The following is a 21,152-nucleotide window of genomic DNA, read 5'->3' on the forward strand; positions in this document are numbered from 1 at the left end:
TCCCCCACACCCCATCGAGAAGAAATGAAAGCTTGGGTTAAAAAGATGATGTCCACGCCTCCTTCGACAGAAGTGAAAAAGAAAGAAGGGAAACCAGAAGCGAAAAAAGAAAAGAAAACCAAAGCCATTCCATTACCACCTCCACCTCCACCACCACTACCTTCGACTTCTACTCCCGTAGCCCATCGGACACGTAAATCCGTTTCCAAACCACCCTTTCGACCCACCCAAAGTAGCATCACCGAAGAGTGGGTGACTTATTAACACACCAACACAAAATAAAAAATGAAAAAAGTCTTAGCCAGCATTTACTACGATCCCTCGCATCCTGCAGGTTACGCAGGAGTTCAAAAATTGTATCGTGCTGCCAAAACGCGACTGAAAAGTCTCCGTTTACCTCAAGTGCAACGATGGTTACAAGAACAAGCTACCTACACTTTGCACAAACCCATTCGACGCAAGTTTGCCAGAAGTCGCACCCGAGTGGAAGGCATCGATCATCAATGGCAAGCCGATTTAGCCGATGTCTCTCATTTGGCCAGCTACAATCGTGGTTACAAATATTTGTTTTGTGTCATCGACGTCTTTTCCAAATTTGCCTGGGTCGTGCCCTTGACTTCCAAATCGAGCAGCGAGTTAGTGCGAGCCCTGCAACGGGTGTTGAAACAAAGCGGTCGTCGCCCTCTTCGATGGCAAACGGACAAAGGCACCGAATTTCTGAACCAAGCTTTCCAAAAAGAATTAAAGGAACGTGACATTCATTTTTTTACCACCGAGAATCCCGAAACCAAAGCCAGCATCGTGGAACGTTTTCAACGCACTTTGAAAGAACGCATGTGGAAATATTTTACGCATCACCACACTCTGAAGTACATCGACATCTTACCGCACCTGGTGCAAGCGTACAACCAATCTTACCATCGAAGCATCGGACGTGCCCCGCAAGACGTGACTCCCGACAACGAAGTGCTGGTGTTTGAGCGTCTGTTCGGTACGTCCCCGACGAGGGCTGTCCCCAACAAAAGTGGAGAGTTGACCGTAGGAGATTGGGTGCGCATTGGCAAAACCAAACGCACTTTCGACAAAGGTTACTTACCTAACTGGACGACCGAATTGTTTCGCGTCACTGGACGAGTGCATGGCCGTCATCCTGCCGTCTATAAATTGGAAGACATGAACGGAGAAGTACTCAAAGGAACGTTTTATTTGCCCGAGTTACAACATGTCACCAAAAAAGAAGACGACGTGTACGACATCGAAAGCATTCTCGAACGCAGAACCCGTAAAGTGGGCAAACGACGTGTCAAAGAAGTCAAAGTACGTTGGAAAGGATATCCACCCAGTTTCGATTCTTGGATCGACGCTTCGCAAGTCATCGACTATAAAAAGAAGAAGTGACCATCATGCCCTTTCACACAGCAGCAGACGCAGCTACGTCGACCACTCCTTCTTCCCCTAGTTCTTCTGTGCAAGATTTACAAAAACAACCCTTGTGGGTGTGGTGCGGAGAACGTGTGCCTAAAACGCAAATCGTCTTTTTCTGCCAAATCTTCGTGGTGTATTGTGTCATCGGGGCAGCTATTGCCAATTTGAGTTTGCAACAAGGAGACAAACAATTGTGGACCATTTTATTGAGCAGTTGCATCGGTTACCTGCTTCCCAATCCCTCCCTGAAATTCTCCTCGAACGGGAACGTTGTGTCGAGTGCCAGTGCCAGTCACCACTCCAACAACCACAACCAGAACCCCATTTTGGGCGGAGACACGCCTCTGACGTACAGTAACCCCTCGGACAGCCACAGAACTCTGGAATTATGAGTCACCAAAACCAATTTTACTTAACCTTACCCAGTGACAGTTCCATGGAGGTGTTTCCCAATAACACGTTGTGCTGTTACACAGCCAAATTACCTCAAGCCATCCCCTTAGATCACGAAGCCCATTGGGAAGTGGCTTTAGTAGAAATGATTCACCCGACCCAAGTCCTCAATGTCCTTCCCCAGCAAAATACTTTTAAGGTGGAAGTTCATGACAAACAATTGCAAGATGAGTTGGATAAGATTACATATACCAATAAAACCTATGATGACAAAACTAAAACGTGGACCTACAACTTGTCCATTCCCCCAGGCTATTATTTCAGTGGTCATCATTTGGTCAGCGCCATATCCTCCAGGTTTAATGGCGTGTTTGGGAAAGCTTTTGAGATTGTCAAGAACAAAAGTGTCACCATGGAGTACCACAAAGTAGCTCGTCGCTTCTTGATGAAATTTGAGCGAAGTAAAATCGTGTCCATTGAATTTTGTCCTGAATTGTTTGACATGTTGGGCGGGGACACGGAGCTGAGGAAGAAATTAAAAGAAGAAAAAAACGAATTACCAATCATTCACGACAACGTGACTTTTGGCCAGTATTTTCGTACCCCGGTAGAACTGAACCAAGGACTGAATTTGATCTTTGTGTACTCCGATGTGGTGGAATACAACGTGGTGGGACACACCTCCGTGCCGTTACTGCGTGTCATTCCTTTCAAAGTGGATTCTGCCACGAACGCTGACGAGGAAGGTGGAAACACTTATCACGTCCACCGCGAATTTGTCCATCCTCACTATTTGCCGGTCAGTAAGTCGTATTTGGACACGGTCAACATTACTATAAAAGGAGATTTGGGACAAAATATTCCATTCACCAAAGGAAAAGTCACGGTGAAACTCCATTTTCGAAAACGGTTCTCTCACGACTCGTAAGCAAGTCATGTATCCAGTGTACCGAGGGGTGGCTCGACAACGAGGACACGGTTTAGGAGACATGTTAAAATCGGCCTTTCGTTCGGTGGCCCCGGTGTTGAAACCGATGGTGACACGCGGATTGCACGCCTTGAAAGATGCGGCACTGACGCAAGGCAAAGAATTTCTCCAAAATGTCATCATCGACAAACAAAACCCTAAAGAAGCCTTCATGAGGGCAGGCAAAAATGTCTTGCTGCAAACGGGCAAAGACATTTTGGGCCGACGAGAGACACCTATAAATGCCCTGCACGCTACCGAATCAGGCATTCAGCAAGGACAAGGCAGAAAGAGACGACGAAGAAGAAAACACCCTTTCACCAGACTTCAAGCGAGAAAGGCCAAGAAAAGAAGAACCGTTCGAGACTTAGACGTTTTCGATTATTGAAACACAGAACAAAATGATGCACCGAGAGTCTTGCGCCTGTTCCAAGACGGAACTGGATCTGTTTGCCATGCCCCCTACCATGATGACCATGCAAGAATCCCAATGGGTGGAATTTCATCCCGTCTCCTCACTGACCGATTCCGCTCCCATCGAGTTTGAAATCAAGGGACAGCCCGAAGATTACATCGATCTGAATAGTAGTTACTTGTACCTGAAAGTCAAAGTTCTAGATAAGACTGGAGGTGAAATAGACGGTAACGAGAAAGTAGCTTCAAGAAACGATGTGAAAGTAGATCGATGGTTCTGTGACCATTATGCTTATCTTTTGTCTCAAGCTAGGAAACGTAGTGTCCATCAATGGCCTAATGATTTCCAACAGTGGAAATCACAATTTCATTCACAACGTTGTCAGCCCTGTTTAAAGTAGATTGTTAATTGAGAAAAAAATGTTTGTGATTTGAAAAAATTGTTTGATGTTATAGTGTTGGATTATTGTTAAAAATGTTAGAGTTGTTGGTTAGTGTTGAGTGATTTTTGAATAAAAAATGTTGTGTTTTGAAAAAATGCTTTTGTCTTTTGTTTAGCTATAAGAATGTTGGATTGATGCTCTTTCATTTCTTACTATCCCTCTCATGACATTCACTGAACGTTGCGGCTCGAAAACCGTGTGGGGGATGTTTTCCTTCACGTCCGCGCTTTGACTTTAAGAACCGGGTTGTTTCCAGTCTAACCATCCATTGTCGACTCATCCTCCTACGAAGATGTGCTCCAAACTAGCTAAGCTCAACGAAGCCTACGTGAATTTGCATAGGGTCAGACACAGTCTGATACCGAAGCCAGAAGAAATAGAGGATGTGAGAATGCTAAAAATCACTGAAGACCTGATAGAAGAGCTCTTCAGAGAAGAAATGAACAGGGAGAAAGAAGAATGGACAGAGAAGTACAGACTTCAGAGACAGCAGCAACAGCAGCAACAACAGCAACAGCAGCAGCAGCAACCTGAAGCTGACAGAGGCTTTGTCGATTGTCGTATCGACACCAAAGAGTTCTTCTTCTCTTTCCGAAGAAGCAGACCTATCGCCAGAAAGTCTATCCTCAGAGGACATCGCATTCTTAGAAACTAAAAAAAGATTGCCATAGCAAAACAAAAAAACAGCCCTTTTCAGGGCTACCCAATACTCTAGAAAAGAAATAACGATCGATTTGCCAATGCGTGTAGGTAAAGTAGTGTGAAAATAAACACTAACTCTTTCTTAAAAATGTGAGGGTATGTGTTTGTGTGTTTGTGTGATTGTGTTTGTAAGTGATAAAGTACGTTGGTGTGGATAGTAGATTAAAATGATGTTTGTTTTTTTTGGGGCTGTTTGAGGTGTATATTTGGGGTTAGATTGGATTGCCTTGCGTATGTGGATAGTCTATTGAAGTGATTTATAAAAATTTTACAATAGTGATGGGTAGCATAAAAAAGTGAGCGAGTGTTTCTTTTAGGTCCGCGCGTTGTTTTGGGTCATGATCTAGGTAAGATCAATTTTATGTTTTTTAGGAGAGGGGATGTTTTCCATCACGTCCGCGCTTTCACTATAAATTGAAACTCGCTGGGCAGTCTAGCTACCCTTGTTGATTGATCAACACAGCCAGAAGAATGAATAGTGAAACTGTTAGAACTCCAGATGCACCTGGAATATGTCAGGCGCATAGTAAACGAACTATCAGCGGAGGCTATAGTAGAAGAAGCAAGAGTAAAGAAGGAAGAGGAGGAGAGAAGAGAGAGGGAAGAAGAGGAAAAGAGAAGAGAGGATGTCGTTCAATATTCCCGAGACAGAGGATTGGGGTGTTGAAGCGAATCATCCTCCCTCTGCGCTCCCCAGAAGAAAGGTGAAAGAAGACTGGGGAAGAAGATGCGTGTGCGGCGCCAGGCCAGGAAGGTGCAACCATTAGATAGGTGCATCAGGAGTTCAAAAAACAGCCCTTTTCAGGGCTACCCAATACTCTAGAAAAGAAATAACGATCCATTTGCCAATGTGTGTAGGTAGAGTAGTGTGAAAATAAACACTAACTCTTTATTAATAGTGGAAGTGTATGTGTTAGTGTGTTTGTGTGTTTGTGTTTGTAAGAGCTGAGGTATGTTTGTGTGAATAGTAGATTATGGGTTTCTTAGCGTATGTTAAGAGTATAGTTAGGGTTTTATTATATGAAATGAAAAAAGTAGGGGATGTTTTCCTTCACGTCCGCGCGTTGTTTGGTCATGATCTAGGTAAGATCCATTTTATGTTTTTTAGGGGGATGTTTTCCTTCACGTTCGCGCTTTCACTATAAGAACCCACAGTGTTCGTCGTTCAAACCATTCTGCAAAGAATAAAAAGAAGATGGCGTCAAACCAAATGGACAAAATACAAACCTTACAAGACGTTTTAGACAACTTAGGAATAATGGAACAGATGCTAATAAGACTCGTTGAAGACCATTATTCCTATAGTCCCCATCGTGTAAAGATGGAAATTAACAACTTAAGAAAAGCAAAGGACAAGATTAGTGGTGTGATGAAGGAAATAAAGGAGGAGAAGGAGGATGAAGAGGAAAAGATAAGAATAAGAACATGGAACGAAAAAATTGAAAAAGAAGAAGAAAATGAGAAGAGGAAGAAAGAAGAAGAGGAGGAAGAGAAGAAAGAAGAGAAGGAGAAAAAAAAGAAGAGAAAGAGTGTTGGAGATAAAATAAGAAGTTGGTGGAGGAAAAGAAGAAATTAGAAGCAGAAGAAAACCCAAAGGCCCTTTTCAGGGCCAGCCATATTTCTCGAAAAGAGATAGCCTTTCCATTGCCTACCCCTTTTTTTAAAATTTAAAAAAAAAAAAGTCCCATGTTAAATTCCCCTTGTCCGTAGATTGTCCCACGATTTATTCCCATGTTAAATTCCCCTTGTCCGTAGATTGTCCCACGATTTATTCCCATGTTAAATTCCCCTTGTCCGTAGATTGTCCCACGATTTTTCGCCATGTTAAATTTCCATTGTCCGTAGATTGTCCCAAGGGGTTCTGTAATGCTAATTCCCATTGTCCGTAGGGTATCCCCCTTCACTACTCTTCGCCACTCAGGGCCCCGATACACACATTATACATTATATTTACGTTTATCAACACAAATTCAGATATAAAGTCCCACGTGTGTATCAACAGCCACCTTCAGCACTGTTCTAAAACAAAAACATTTCATGAGTTACCTGCTTTATTGACAGAAACCGCAACTGTTCGTTTTTCATCCCCGGATAAAACCCCAATAGTTTTTTACGCAAGTTCTCTGTAAGTAACGGTCTGTCTTTTTCTTCTATAAGATCCCACTTGTTTGCGATAAACAAGGTGGAGTCCGAATCGAATCCGTCTTCGCCTGCCGAGTTTACCACAGTCCTCAAAAAGTCCTGCAACTGTTTAAAAATGGGCGCTGTATTATCGATCGAATTGAAGTATTTCAAAAGCTCAAGAGACCTTTGGAAAAGTTGGTGGCAAGTCTAGATAGGTTAATTTAGACCTTATGAATCCAAAAATACTTGTTACATACTTGTTACGTACTTGTTACATACTGTAGTTTGCTTACTGGGAGTCCTAACAAAACGTTATAATAATGCACATGGATGTATAGTTTTGTACCTTAAATGAATCTGATGTAGCAAGTTGGCTAGTGTATGTTAAAAGTGATAGCCAGAAATATATGTACACATAGCTTTTGTAATGGTATTGCCTTGCCTGCTTCGAAGAAGCGATACAGAATTCCATCAGGTTTGCTGCAGGTGACAGTTTCAATATTTCAGTTGTGGTGTTAACAAAGTTTGGCTGTTGTTATATTTGAACCTTTGCATTAGGTCTATGTCAAAGTCATTTAAAAGTTGTACATTAGGTTTCTGTTATTTTGTTTCCGTACCACTATTATGTTTAAATTCCGTGCTAGGAACAACATTTCTTGTTGCACCTTTTCTTCCTATATATTTGGACGGTTTGTAATAACAGGAAACACTGCACAGGAAATATATCCTAAAGAAGAGTTCAAGTTACTTCAAATGTAGGTTATACGATAGAAAATTCAATATCTTCCCTAAAAATTCTTACATGAATTAAAATAGTTTTGAAAGAAAAAAAATCAGCATACTTAATATTCCTTCACCAAATGAATATATGTTAGTACCCTTTAGTGTCACATACCAACAAGCGATACTTATTTTTATTTTCCATTGTTATTGCCTTATTATTCTGCAAGCACCACATTGTATTTATCTGAGTTAGTAATCCTAAAACACTAAATCGTATTTATCTGCCTTAGCAATCCTCAAGCTCCACAGTGTACTTATCTGCCTTATATATCCGCAAGCATGACATTGTATTTATCTTATGAATCCTCAAGCACAACATTGCATTTATCTGCCTGATTAATCCTCAAGCACCACATTATATTTATCTGCCTTATTAATCCACAAGCACCACACTGTATTTATCTGCCTTAGCAATCCTCAAGCTCCACAGTGTACTTATCTGCCTTATATATCCGCAAGCATGACATTGTATTTATCTTATGAATCCTCAAGCAACACATTGTATTCATCTGCCTCACTAATCCTCAAGCACTACATTGTATTTATCTGCCCTAGTAATCCTCAAACACCGCACTGTATTTATCTGCCTGATCAATCCTCAAGCACCACATTATATTTATATTCCTTATTAATCCACAAGCACCACACTGTATTTAACCGTCTTAGTAATCCTCAAACACCACACTGTATTTATCTGCCTTAGTAATCCTCAAGCACAACATTTTATTTATCTGCCTTAGTAATCCTCAAGCACTACATTGTATTTATCTGCCCTAGTAATCCTCAAGCTCCACATTGTGCTTATCTGCCTTATTAATCCTCGATCATCTCATTGTATTAATCTGCCTTATATATCCGCAAGCATGGCATTGTATTTATCTTATGAATCCTCAAGCACAACATTGCATTTATCTGCCTGATCAATCCTCAAGCCCCATATTATATTTATCTGCCTTATTAATCCACAAGCACCACACTGTATTGATATGCCTTAGTAATCTTCAAGCACCACATTGTATTTATCTGCCTTACTAATCCTCAAGCACTACATTGTATTTATCTGCCTTAGTAATCCTCAAACACCACACTGTATTTATCTGCCTTAGTAATCCTCAAAGCAGAACATTGCATTTATCTGCCTAATTAATCCTCATACGCCATATTGTATTTATATGATTGATTATTCCTCAAGCACCACATCTGCCTTATCAATCCTCAAGCACTACATTGTATTTTTCTGCTTTACTAATCCTCAAGCCCTACATTGTATTTTTCTGCCTTAGTAATCCTCAAGCACTACATTGTATTTATCTGCCTTAGTAATCCTCACGCACAACATTTTACTTATCCGTCTTAGTAATCCTCAAGCATTACATTGCATTTATATGGCTTAGTAATCATCAAGCAGAACATTGTATTTATCTACCTTAGTAATCCTCAAGCACAACATTTTACTTATCGTCTTAGTAATCCTCAAGCACAACATTTTACTTATCCGTTTTAGTAATCCTCAAGCATTACATTACATTTATCTCCCTTAGTAATCCTCAAGCAGGACATTGTATTTATCTACCTTAGTAATCCTCAAGCACAACATTTTTTTTATACGTCTTAGTAATCCTCAAGCATTACATTGCATTTATCTGCCTTAGTAATCCTCAAAGCAGAACATTGCATTTATCTGCCTAATTAATCCTCATACGCCATATTGTATTTATATGCCTGATTATTCCTCAATCACCACATTGCATTTATCTGCCTTATTATTCCTCAAGCACCACATTGTATTTTCTGCCCTAGTAATTCTCATGCACCACATTTTATTTATGTCTTTGTAATCCTCAACCACTACATATTATTTATCTGCCTGTTTAATCCCGAAGCACCACATTGTATGTATCTGCCTTAGTAATCTTGATAGTGTAAGCCACCTGCCCCTGAACATCAGCCCTGAAGGTGTCAGCATGAAGCTCCCAGTAATGTTATCAATGGAAGCAAGGAGAAGATGAGAACTTAAGGTTTAATATATACATTGACGTGCCCCAAATAGCTATAGCTTATCTCTTGTCAGCAAAGGTCCTACTTAACGACCTTGTGTTTAAATAACTACTAATCATTATTCCTCAGTATGGTGATCTATGAATTTTCGAAAGTTTACATCAGCAAAACCGTGCAAGGCGATAAAGCAGGCGGTCTTTGAATTCCGGAACAAATGACTTTAATTACAACAAACTGGTGCGAAGGGCTTCATTTACGTTTGCACTACTTACTGCTGTCATGAAACCTGTGGCAAGCGTATAAATACCTCCCTAAAACAGTGTTAAGGGTGTCAGTTTATTCTTTAGGGTCCGAATAAATTGCCTATATCCAAGTTTTGTGCTAACCTAGGACTCAATGAAGTGTGTGGTTGGTTGAATTTTGTCGTTCCATAATTCTGGTTCTTAAGGATGTTGGGTGATAAAAAACCATATTCGAAACATGAACCAGCACACAAGAGCAAATTCCTTTAGTACACTATCGCCAAAAACCGGGCCAGTCTACATACATGTACTGGTTGGAAGTATTCACTTACTAAAGAATGAATAAGACCCATTTCTGTTCGGCTGGCAAGATAGTATAGTCTCTGAGGTTTTCATAAAATGCGATTCTTAAACACCTTGCTTTAGCATACCTAGTGAATGTTGGATTAAAACGAGGATGTAAACGTTAGAATCAAAACGTTGTGTCTGTCACTTTAATGCCAGTTTTGAACCCTTGATATGCAATATACAGGTTGGTGGTTTAAGCAGGTCCAGATTATCCAAGAGAAACAACCTTTAGCGAAAGCTGTTCCATAAAATGTATTTCTTTGTCAAACGCTGCCGTGAATATAATTATGTAAGTCTGATCATTATTAGAGGATAACAGTTGTATTGTTTTAGGATAATTAATGTTAATTAATTCATTCTTACACTTAAATAAAGAATCAGTTCTAGGAGTCTGTATCTGCATGTGTTATTGCTCTAATGTGTTATGTTACACTAAGCAATGAAGTCTAAAAATTGTAAATGTATAACTTACAATTAATAAACATACGCCTTCGAAAAACGTTATTATGTCATTATCAAACTCTCGTCCGACTGTTTGCTCATGCGTGGTGTACCTGTAACTTCGGTAACCTACTAACAACGATTGTGTATTCTAGTGATTATAGCTGATATGATATCCTACACATATGTGACGTGTTTCGATTGAACTCTTAAGTGTTGCGCGTCATTTATCCCCTCCACCTTCGAGCAAGAAACATCTCTACAGATAAAAGGTGTACAACAACACTAATTTAGAAAAAAAATGTGTGTGTGCTTTGGATTTTTAACGTAGCTTTAACATTTTTTCAGTCATATCGCTACGATGTCTGCAGTGTGACAGTTTATAGTGATGTCTAGCACTGGGTCATCATGCTGCAGACATGTAGCATGATGTCCTACCCAGTCACATTATCATGACACCAGGCCGACCAGTCCTAACACTAACCTCTTAATACTGAGCGCCAGGCGAGGCAGCTGTTAGTACCATTTTTGTAAGTCTTTGGTATGACTCGGCCGGGGATCGAATCCACGACCTCTCGCATCCAAGGTGGACGCTCTTACCACTAGGCCACCGGGGGCGGTCCGATTTCAGTAAACTAGTGGAACAATGTACCTAGCGCTTTCATGAATAGTTTCTTGTTTGAGCCAAAGAAATTAATACCATATGCCTGTATGTATTATTTTTTGCGAAAAGGAGATTACATGAGCGACTGAACCGGGGTGACCCAGGTGGCCAAAGAGGCTCTCCTTTTGGGAAAATATGAATTTAAACCTTAACAACAACTTCATGCCTTCAAAAAATAACTGACAGTCACTCATAGATGAACCTCTTACCCGTCCTTTCATGATGCCACTAGTGCTATTGATGACGTAGATAAAGCCAAACGACTTTTCCAAGTAACGTGTAACGTGTTGAGACATGCGCCCGATTCCTCCAAGACCTGGAGTATCTACTATAACCATTCCTTCCTGAAATATTAATACAATTAATCAGGTAAAGTATAAAGGCTAACCACAAGTGCACATTGTCAGAAAAATGACAGATGTTACTTATTTAACAAATTCTGCGGTTAAAATGCAATTTTGGAAAAGTGTGGGTAGGACAGGTTACGATGTGTCGGCCATTGGAAAGAAATTATAATGTATTGTTTCTTTAAGTGCTCCAAACTGTTGTATTCCGTCTCTCTCGATCATTTTTCTGGATCGCTTGTAAGCAACAGTATCCTCTACTATAACGCACAATATGCAAAACATACTCTCCCAGCAGAAAAAGTAACAAAACATCCAGAAAAATAATAAAAACAAGATCCATTATAAACGAATCCTGGCATTTGAAATATTATCTCTAGAAATCTATGAAAGGAATATGAGGTTTCTGTAGTGTTTAATATTGATTACTGAATCAATTTATTCCAAAAGTTAACGTTACGCTGACAGAAATCCAAAACACAATACATTTCGCCAATATATATTCTGACCCTTCCCCGTTTCTTGTTTTTTTTTTTATTACACTGGTCGCTGCAGGACAAGCGAGGAATCAAACCAAGCCAATCGAAAAATTAAGTTGTTCAAATTTTGAACACTGTTTCTACATGATCAAGACAAAGGGAGCATACAACTTGAAAGGAATGATAAGTAAGCAATTTTCCACTGCAGGTCCATCTTTGTACAAATACATTTCACTCAAATGCACCTGCAATGGCTTCCCTCTGTTACATAGTCATATTTTCGATGTGAAACTTCCAAAGTATCCTTTTTAGGTGAATTGCCCCCACCATTTTTGGCCGATGTACAACGCATTACTCTATTGGTTAGTTCGCTTTACATACTAAGGGAGGCAACGCATGAAATCCAATAGATGTCGCTAGAACAAAGCACCAATATATCTGTTCGACCAGCCAAAGTGTAGAATGGGTTATCATATCGGAACCTTGGCTAGCAAAGATACCATAACTAAGTCTACTGTGCATTTCTCTACTGATATTCTTTATAAAATTCACAAGAGGAACACGATATGTATTTAGTACTCCTGCGTATGCGTTTCGCGGAATCATGGTGATCACATTCGTGACCTTTTCATTTTGAAATCATTTGGCTTCGTTTTCGTCGAGGGCAACAGTTTTATGGAAGATACATTTAGTTGAAGGTATTCTGCAGAAACGTATCTCTCATAGTCAGATCTCAGTGAATTAATTTTTCTTTTAAAACGTACAATAATCTATATAGTTCTTGCTTCCGTCAAGGGCAACACATGGTAATGTTTTGGTGAAGATATGTTCAGCAAAACTCACAAACATTATTATACAGAAATTAATTTCTTTTTCAGGTCATTGTGACCTTGACATTTAATCTTCCGATCTCCAAATCATAAACTTTTGGGTAACCAATATTTAGATGAGGTATATCAAGTTGCATTTAAATAAATGTACATAAACACATTTGGAACAGTTAGCCACAGTGATTTAGGCCTTTGAATTACGGCATCTGTGACACTTTACCTTTGACCCAAAATGTATCGATAGTTTGCCTTATAAGGCAAATCCTCTGCAGAGTTTGTTGCAGGTATGTGAATGAGAAGTTAAGCTTTTGCACGAGAACCAAATTGTTAAAGGACAGGCATGAGCATGATAGTATACGAAGACATAAAAATTGTTCTATGTTACAAGCAATGGACTATGTTCAAATGTTCATTTTAGTAAAGGTATTTAAAATATGAAATAACTTAATTCTTCCTTTAAATGAATCGAAGCAAAGATAGTCTCTAATAAATTACAGAGTGACAGCTTGTTAACAACAGGCCAGGTACAAATTTTCTCACTCTTCTCTGACAAAACATATTTTTAACGGATTTGATGAAAAACCATCGGTAAGTCATACATATTTTCAGAATATTTCTTATTTGATTTACGTATTTTTACCAAATCGCCTATTGTATAGAATAGGAAATTAAATAATCAATGTATCCCAGTTTTCTATAAATGTAAGAATCATTAGCTTTGTCAATCTTGCCGCCTTTACGGAGTATTGAGAAACAGATAGTTTAAATACATATACAAAATTTTATATAAATCAGCAAATACGATTTAACCAACTTAGGAATATGCACGTATGAGAAACAGAAATTCATATATCATCATATAACTAACTCTGCACGTGTAGTGTTGCCCAAACGGACCTGTGAAATACGTCCATATACCATACCTGGTTCTACCTTTGAGCACTTATTGGAGACACTCTATTCTCATCTGTTTTATGTTGAAAAGGAAATATCAGTGCATTGTAATCGAACCATGATTATACCAATTACAAGGCATTCTGGATTTCTCTATAAAGAGCATGATGTGACCCAAAGATGACCCGTCAGTCTAATAGTTGTATGCATGAATAAAAACGTAAATAACGAGCCAAGAGAAGACCTCACGCATGAAATGTGAACTTGCTTAAACAGTAAGGAATAATTATGTTTGATGGAACTTCTCACACACACACACACACACACACACACACACACACACACACATATATATATATATATATATATATAGAGAGAGAGAGAGAGAGAGAGAGAGAGAGAGAGAGAGAGAGATGGAGAGAGAGAGAAAAGCACAACACACGGAATGACTAGATTGATTTTTCACTCAAACACTGTGGCCCCTTATATTTAGACTCAAGCCCCAAATGGAGCCAAAATACTGTATTTTTAACATCTCATTTAACATATTTCTTAACACCTTCAGTATCATGAATGGATGTGATGCTAAGAGTGTGCCGTCCATCAGATGGTAAATCTAAAAGTGGCTTTACTTTTTGTGCAGAAGAAACGTCCCACCCTGTGCAGATAGAAAGATCCCTTCCGTTGCATTCTAAAATAGTAATAGTATTTTGCCCATGTGCACCACAACCCCGCTCGGTATAGAATGGGATACATTTGCACATGCCCAATTACATTTGGGAATTGGGGTGTGACAGTAGCAGACTGAACTAACATTGGAAGAATTTCAAAGACTGTTTAGAAATATTAAAAACCCATCACAGGAGTTCGTTCCTATTTGTTTTGGATTATATAATTCCCAGTCACCAATTAATTGTTTAAACTTTTTATAGTATTCAGTGATAACGACACTAAAAGACATTCATTCAACATGATTATTAATCGATGCTACAAAAGGTTCACCCCTTGACAATTTTCAACTGATTAAAATTATGGTATTTTCAGAAAGCTGAGTATCTAGTTAAAATCCATATACCTCTAACATTGAGAAGGGCCACGTCAGTTCCACCTTGGAGTAGGGCGAATTTCCATCTTCATCCGTTTCTTGAAGGACTTTGCGAAGGTCTTCTATACCCTTTCCTTCCTTGTCACTAAGGTCAATAATACGAGGGGGTATCTTATGGGCTTTTTTACTTTCGTTTGCCTCAACATTATTTATTCTGTAGCGAGCAATAGCCTCCTTGCATCCTTGCTTGTCCGTCCGTATCTCACAGATCGTAGCGGTACAAGACAACGAACTGGTGGGAAGAAGATCTACACCTAGAAGGAGGTTGATGAGGCTGCTTTTTCCCGCAGTTGTGTCCCCTGAATCAGAATTAGAAATACCTGTCAGTGTTTATTTTGATATCAGAGAGTAATAAATGTGTACCACGAAGAGGAAATAGTGAGATGGGGAAATAATTTTGGGTATTGTGTGATCTTTCGCACACACCAATACGTAGGGTAAAATTTGTGTACAAAAAAAACAACAATTTTACAGCACAATAGGAGAAAGAAATATTTTACAGCTAGTTTGAGGTATGGTCATTCAAAAACAATAATTAAACTTGCAGTCTCTCCCCAACCCAAAACATTTAATGGTCAATTCTTTTGTCAAACATTACTCAATCTATAATTTAAAGGGTTCAGGTGGAAATATTTATGATATTGTCCACCAAAAATTGTAGCTAATATCATTGAAAAAAAATATTTATATTAAATTTGGTGTGGATATCATTCAACAAGAATTCGCTAGCCTTTACATCATGCCCAAAGTGACATATGCAAACTCATAAAATGTATTCCTAACAAAATACGTTTTACGCAGAGAAGATAAAGTATGTAGTTGAGAGAGTTACGGTAAATAGTTTCACCAAATTATGGGTAAAGAAAAGAAAATAAATGTGACACGTACAAAGTTAAATCCGCATACAGCTAACACGATGCTATTAACAGTGTTAAATATTGGATATAATCTACAACAATCCTCATCAAAAAATATAACTGACATTATGAACAATAGAAGTCTAAGTGGTCATCAGTCTTCTGACATCCTTTATTAGACAACTCTTTCGTATATGCAAACCACTGCTTGCAAGGGTCTGAAAGGAACAAGTGTAATATCACCTCAAGACCGAGAGAAACCAATCAGTGTTTAGCATCCTACGTTAACAAGGGCCGCATACAAAAGCTGTTGCCAATTGATGAGTTAGTAAACGGGCTAATACCACAGTGAGTTTTCTCTAATCGAACTAAGTACCACATATTTATGAGAATTTATCCTTGCATGCCTTTTATTGCTTAACATTGAGTTGATTTGCAAACATGCATGTGCCATTTTAGAAATAAATCAATCCTACCACAAAATCCCGTAAACAATGTTCAGTAAGAATGGTGTTTACACCTAATAATTAAGTAATCACTACGTTTTAGAAATAACTTCGCAATACCAATTCCCACAATCAAGTATTTACTCATATCTAAAAATGTAAAACGAATACGTGGTTACATATACCACTTACATATACCACTTACATATAACACTTACATATAACACTTACATATACCACTTACATATAACACTTACATATAACACTTACATATAACACTTACATATAACACTTACATATACCACTTACATATAACACTTACATATAACACTTACAGTACTTAGTTCTTTTTCCTTATTACTTCTTTCTTTGGTTGTTTGGATATTGATTTATTAGACACATATAATAACACAAATTATTTTTCAAACAAAATCAAACTTACCTGCCACTAGAATTGTGCAGTCGTTCTTCTCTAGATCCTTCTTTCTCTTACCAAACATGTTCTCTATGTCTGTAATGGAAACAAATGTCACTGATGTTATGACATACACATAGTATTCAGGCAGTTACAGACTTTTAATTCCATTGAAACTGAATGAAACAGATCCATAGACAGATCGAAGAACAAATTGATGCATATGGAGACATATAAATGGATAAAATGTAGAAAAGCGTGGTGACTAGGGAACCGAAAGTGACACCAAGTGACAGAGACGGAAGGAATAAGAGGTAAACTGGCAGACAGACAGACATACAACATTACAACCTATAGATTGACTGTTTCGTATCCGATACCTAGTTCATATTCTCTCTTTAAATTGAATACACTACTTCGATTGTTATCCATAATAACGCATTTGATTGTTGAAATGTTTGGAAGTACAAATTTACTTACCAGGAAACACTTGATTCAGATTTAATTTTAAGTTTTTGGGTAACTCATTGAAGAAGTCGTTGACCTCCGAATACATGGATATAAGCTTTTGTTTGTTCTCATTCTCTTTCTCTGTAGCCTTGGCAAGTCCTTCAGAGACCTGATCGAATTAAATTAGAATTAATTTTATCTCTTTCGAAAAACAACGACCTGAAACACTCAACAGATTTTGATTTGTAAAAAGACTACTGACAATGCAGACCAAATGAGTCGGAGTCCCTCCAAATTCAGCAAGGAAACTTGCTCTTTCGACACGTAGATCACATCAGGTCATCTACGTATGCACACAATCAATCATATCGAATTTAATTTGTCTACCCTCAAACCTGTGCACATAAATTTATTGATCTTTAACAATTTCACAAAAGTTGTAAAATTGAAGAAAAAAATATATCCAAAATGATGTTATATTCTTAAATTAGGTCATCTACGCATGAATCCATTTATACCTATCCACTTGAATTAGCCTATGTATGGTGGTCGTTGCTTAATTGTGCACAAACAGTCTTTTGTTGAAACATAAAGAAAAAGGTATCAATTCAAAAGTTACAAATAACTGAAAGACCTAATTAATTAACTGACAAGGTTGTTTTTGTTGTTGGGTTTAACGTCATTTTCAGCACAATAAATGCTACACATGGCGGCCAGTATAAAATGGTGGAGGAAGAACAAAGGAAAACCCCAGAAAGAACCACCGACCCACAAGAAGCTACTGGCAAGCTTTCTCACGTACCCACATTGACCGAGCTCGACACTCGAAACAACGCAGACAGATGGTGAGATGGCATTGATTCGTAACCGTGAGCGCTTTAGACCACTAGGCCACTCAGGGCCACAACTAACAAGGTAATATAGTCATGAAAATATGAATACAAATATGTTTACCACAATCTACTTGTCTATCTCAAATGAATACAAATATGTTTACCACAATCTACTTGTCTATCTCAAATGAATACAAATATGTTTGTCACAATCTACTTGTCTATCTCAAATGAATACAAATATGTTTACCACAATATACTTGTCGATCTCAAATGAATATAAATATGTTTGCCAAAATCTACTTGTCAAATTGTTTCTACCTAACTGTGCTAAAAATATGTTTGTTAAATAATCTGACTGATTTTTTTTTAATTAAAACAAAGGAAAGACCTAAAACATTGATATATGACCTAAAATCTAACAGGTCAATATAATTTCAAATGTTGTTCGTCTTCCTGAAGCGAACTTATTCAACTAAGCTAAAAGTATATTTGTCATGTCTAACATGTTAAAAACAATGTGTAAAAAGAGAAGAAGAAATTTCTTTAAAGTGGACTTAATGATCTGAAAATCTAATCATATCAGACTTTGACAATGTCTCACTGAGTGTCAGACGCTCTTAGACTCATTCGAAACTAGTTTTACACTGTTTGTTCTCGGTTTTGTAGAATTTATTTTACTCAAAGTTTCCAGATAAAATAATTTTCAGCAAACGTACCTTCCCTTGGACCAACATGATTTTCTCTCCTTCACATTGTTTCTCATCGTACAAATCCACAAGAAATTTCTTGGCCTCGTTCAGAGACTGTATTCCTTTAGGATCTAAACCAACTTCCTTAATTAACTTTATGGCTTGTCTAATATCTGGCAATTTACAGATATCTTCTTTGGTGACGGATGCTCGAAGTAACTGTGCGCCAGTTGAAGAACTCATTTCTCATCATTAAAAATGTGCATGTATTCCTGTTCGATCAGTACAATTTACTTGGCATGTATGTTCGAAAATGTACAAGTCAAAACTGTAAATGAAGTAATCAATGCGCTTATGTTCAAAAGGATATCATAGGATCGTCAAACTACTTGGTGAGCGGTAGAAACGTTTGAAAGAAAATTCACTAATATATGAATGCGTCCGTTGTTAACAAGATCACTCTCTACACACCCCGTGAATTTCCTTTGTGAAAAACCATGTTGATATTTTACTCAACCCGTACCCTTATCTGGAATAATAGTTAGTATAAATACATGTACTATATTCAAGGTCGATTGCCAACAGACTAGTGTATAAAGTGTCTCGAGTTCAAACGGATATCTTTTATCTTCTTGTTCAAATGTTTAAAGTGACAAAATATATATCGTTGGCATTGAATAGATACAAATTAGATTACAGAATTAACATTTGCTAATATCCCATTACGTAAGGCCCCATAAAGTAATACGGAAGTTTGATTCTTGCTGAGAGTAAAATTGATATATTTTGTTTATATTTCCACGACAAAAGTAATACAATAAACCTTTCTCGAGTGCATTTCAATTTTCCACATGTCACATGTTTAGGTGGCAGGGGATAGATTCGCAAATTGGCCTGAATTTCTTAACTTTTGGCTACGGTGTGAATCTTTCGGTTATTATTGTTTAATAATTGAAGATATGAATATATTTGTGAATAAGGTTTTTCGGGATTGTGCTGTTCTTGAGCTGATTTGAGGCCTGTACACCTCCCATGGTTACTCAGCAGTATGTAGAGAGTGAAATACTAATAGTCGGCTAGAAAGAAGAGCTGCTCCCCATACCAGTAAACACGTGGGTTCAGGGCAAGTAGAAAATCTCAAACACTACTTGGATGGCAACTATTTTTAATTGCATCAAGATGTTTAGTACACAATATTTTTTTCAGAAGTATCACCTACAATGATACATTTGTGTATCCAAAAGATCTCACATTACGTCTTAATGTTTAGTCTTTCTATAATTGCACATGTTTACTTATGATGTGATTTGTATCTCATATGTTAGTGACGTGGACTTACAATATTGTAGCAGTTGTAGTATATACCACCTATGTGTGCCTGAGATTTATTTTTATTAATAAAAGTTATATTCCGTTCTGTTCTACCTAGGAAAGGAGTTTGTCTTTGTAATGTGTCAGTATAATAGACATGGTCCTGTGTCAGAACGGATCATTAGGTAATCTGATGTAATGTTGTAATTCGGTATGGTTTTTTTCCTTCAGATTATTGCTTTTTAAGCGCCGATCACCTCTGGTTATTCCTTAAACTTTGTGGTGAAATAATAATTGAATAAATCATTCGGTTTAACTACTCTTAAACTATTGCTTATGTTGCTGTCAGAGATCGCAATTCATCTAATTTATGTGACGTCAATGAATATTTTAAGAGTGCATTGTTAAGTTCTCTGATTTTATCGTTGTATACACCGTTATTTGTCAAACCGTTATTTGCTGTGTGATTCTAGTCGGGTTCCCTGCTTGGTATGATCACTGTGTTGTACTCCTCTATACGTATAGCGGAGTGCAACGCAGGGAGCATACGAAGCAGGGAACCAGTCTAGGTGATTCGGCAACTGACAGTTGAAATCAGATCCCAATTGTTTGTTCCGATTCGGTAACCACAAATATAGTCCAAGTCTAATTTTATTTTTCCTGTCACCTTTTGGTGGTGATACAAGAGTTAGATTTAGGCACTCTCGGTATGGATTTAATATTAGTAAATGGGGCCACATTAGGGACAATGGGACTTAGCATTAAAAACACCCCTGGGCCACTTTAGGGACAATGGAAATTTAACATGGAGAAAAACGCTGGGCCACTTTAGGGACAATGGGAATTTAACATAGAGTTTAGGTCTGTCTAGGGACAAGGGAAATTAACATGGGAATAGAGTTTGGGTTTGTCTAGGGACAAGGGGAATTGAATATGGGATTTTTTTATTTTTTTTTTTAAAAAAAGTTTTTTAAATTTAAATTTAAATTTAAATTTAAAAAAGGGTAGGCAATGGAAAGGCTATCTCTTTTCGAGAAATATGCCTGGCCCTGAAAAGGGCCTTTGGGTTTATGTTAATATTAATATTAACATAGATGGCATCTGTCACATCTTCTTCTTCTTAAACTCCTTCTAACTGCCGGTCCATACACAAGTACCCTCTTGAGACATCCTTGTCTTTCTATGTAAACTCTCCTCATCCATTGACTAGTATCTGTCCTATCAACAACAGTCCACTTGGACCTGACATACATGAGCATGTCCGTCCTAAACATCATGGAAGACACAAGGGTGGATGACTCAACTGTGGTCCACATCTTGAAGCGACGAGAATAGGTGAATCAGTGCAGTGAACTGCGCTTATTTATAGGTACAGGAAGGATTGAAACGGATTGAATTCATTCACCAATCCGAACACGCGTTACAAAATTCAGTCAGCTCTCATCCAATCCGAAGAGAGCAGTCTGTGACGTCACGTGGTCTATATAGATTAGTTAGCGCTTGTGTGCCGTCAATCTATGCGACAGTGATTCAACATGACGGAAACTCAGAA

The 21,152-nt window shown here is 38.1% G+C and overlaps 1 protein-coding gene across 1 annotated transcript in view; it reads right to left on the minus strand.

The window, feature by feature from the left end:
• LOC149804104 (uncharacterized) overlaps positions 1 to 18,779 on the minus strand; it is a 43,345-nt gene extending 24,566 nt beyond the window's left edge. Inside the window, exons 1-6 of the mRNA XM_089954071.1 lie at positions 18,317 to 18,779; positions 16,795 to 16,933; positions 16,342 to 16,410; positions 14,567 to 14,895; positions 11,154 to 11,288; positions 6,391 to 6,591 (exon numbers count right to left, since the gene is read on the minus strand). Coding sequence (XP_089810197.1) covers positions 6,391 to 6,591; positions 11,154 to 11,288; positions 14,567 to 14,895; positions 16,342 to 16,410; positions 16,795 to 16,933; positions 18,317 to 18,532 — 1,089 coding nt within the window. The 5' untranslated portion in view covers positions 18,533 to 18,779. The remainder of the gene's footprint in view (positions 1 to 6,390; positions 6,592 to 11,153; positions 11,289 to 14,566; positions 14,896 to 16,341; positions 16,411 to 16,794; positions 16,934 to 18,316) is intronic.
• Positions 18,780 to 21,152: the final 2,373 nt, after the last annotated feature.

This window comes from Sinohyriopsis cumingii, chromosome 3 (assembly GCF_028554795.1).
Source record: "Sinohyriopsis cumingii isolate HCF-2022 chromosome 3, ASM2855479v2, whole genome shotgun sequence".
NCBI classification, from domain to species: Eukaryota; Metazoa; Mollusca; class Bivalvia; order Unionida; family Unionidae; genus Sinohyriopsis; species Sinohyriopsis cumingii.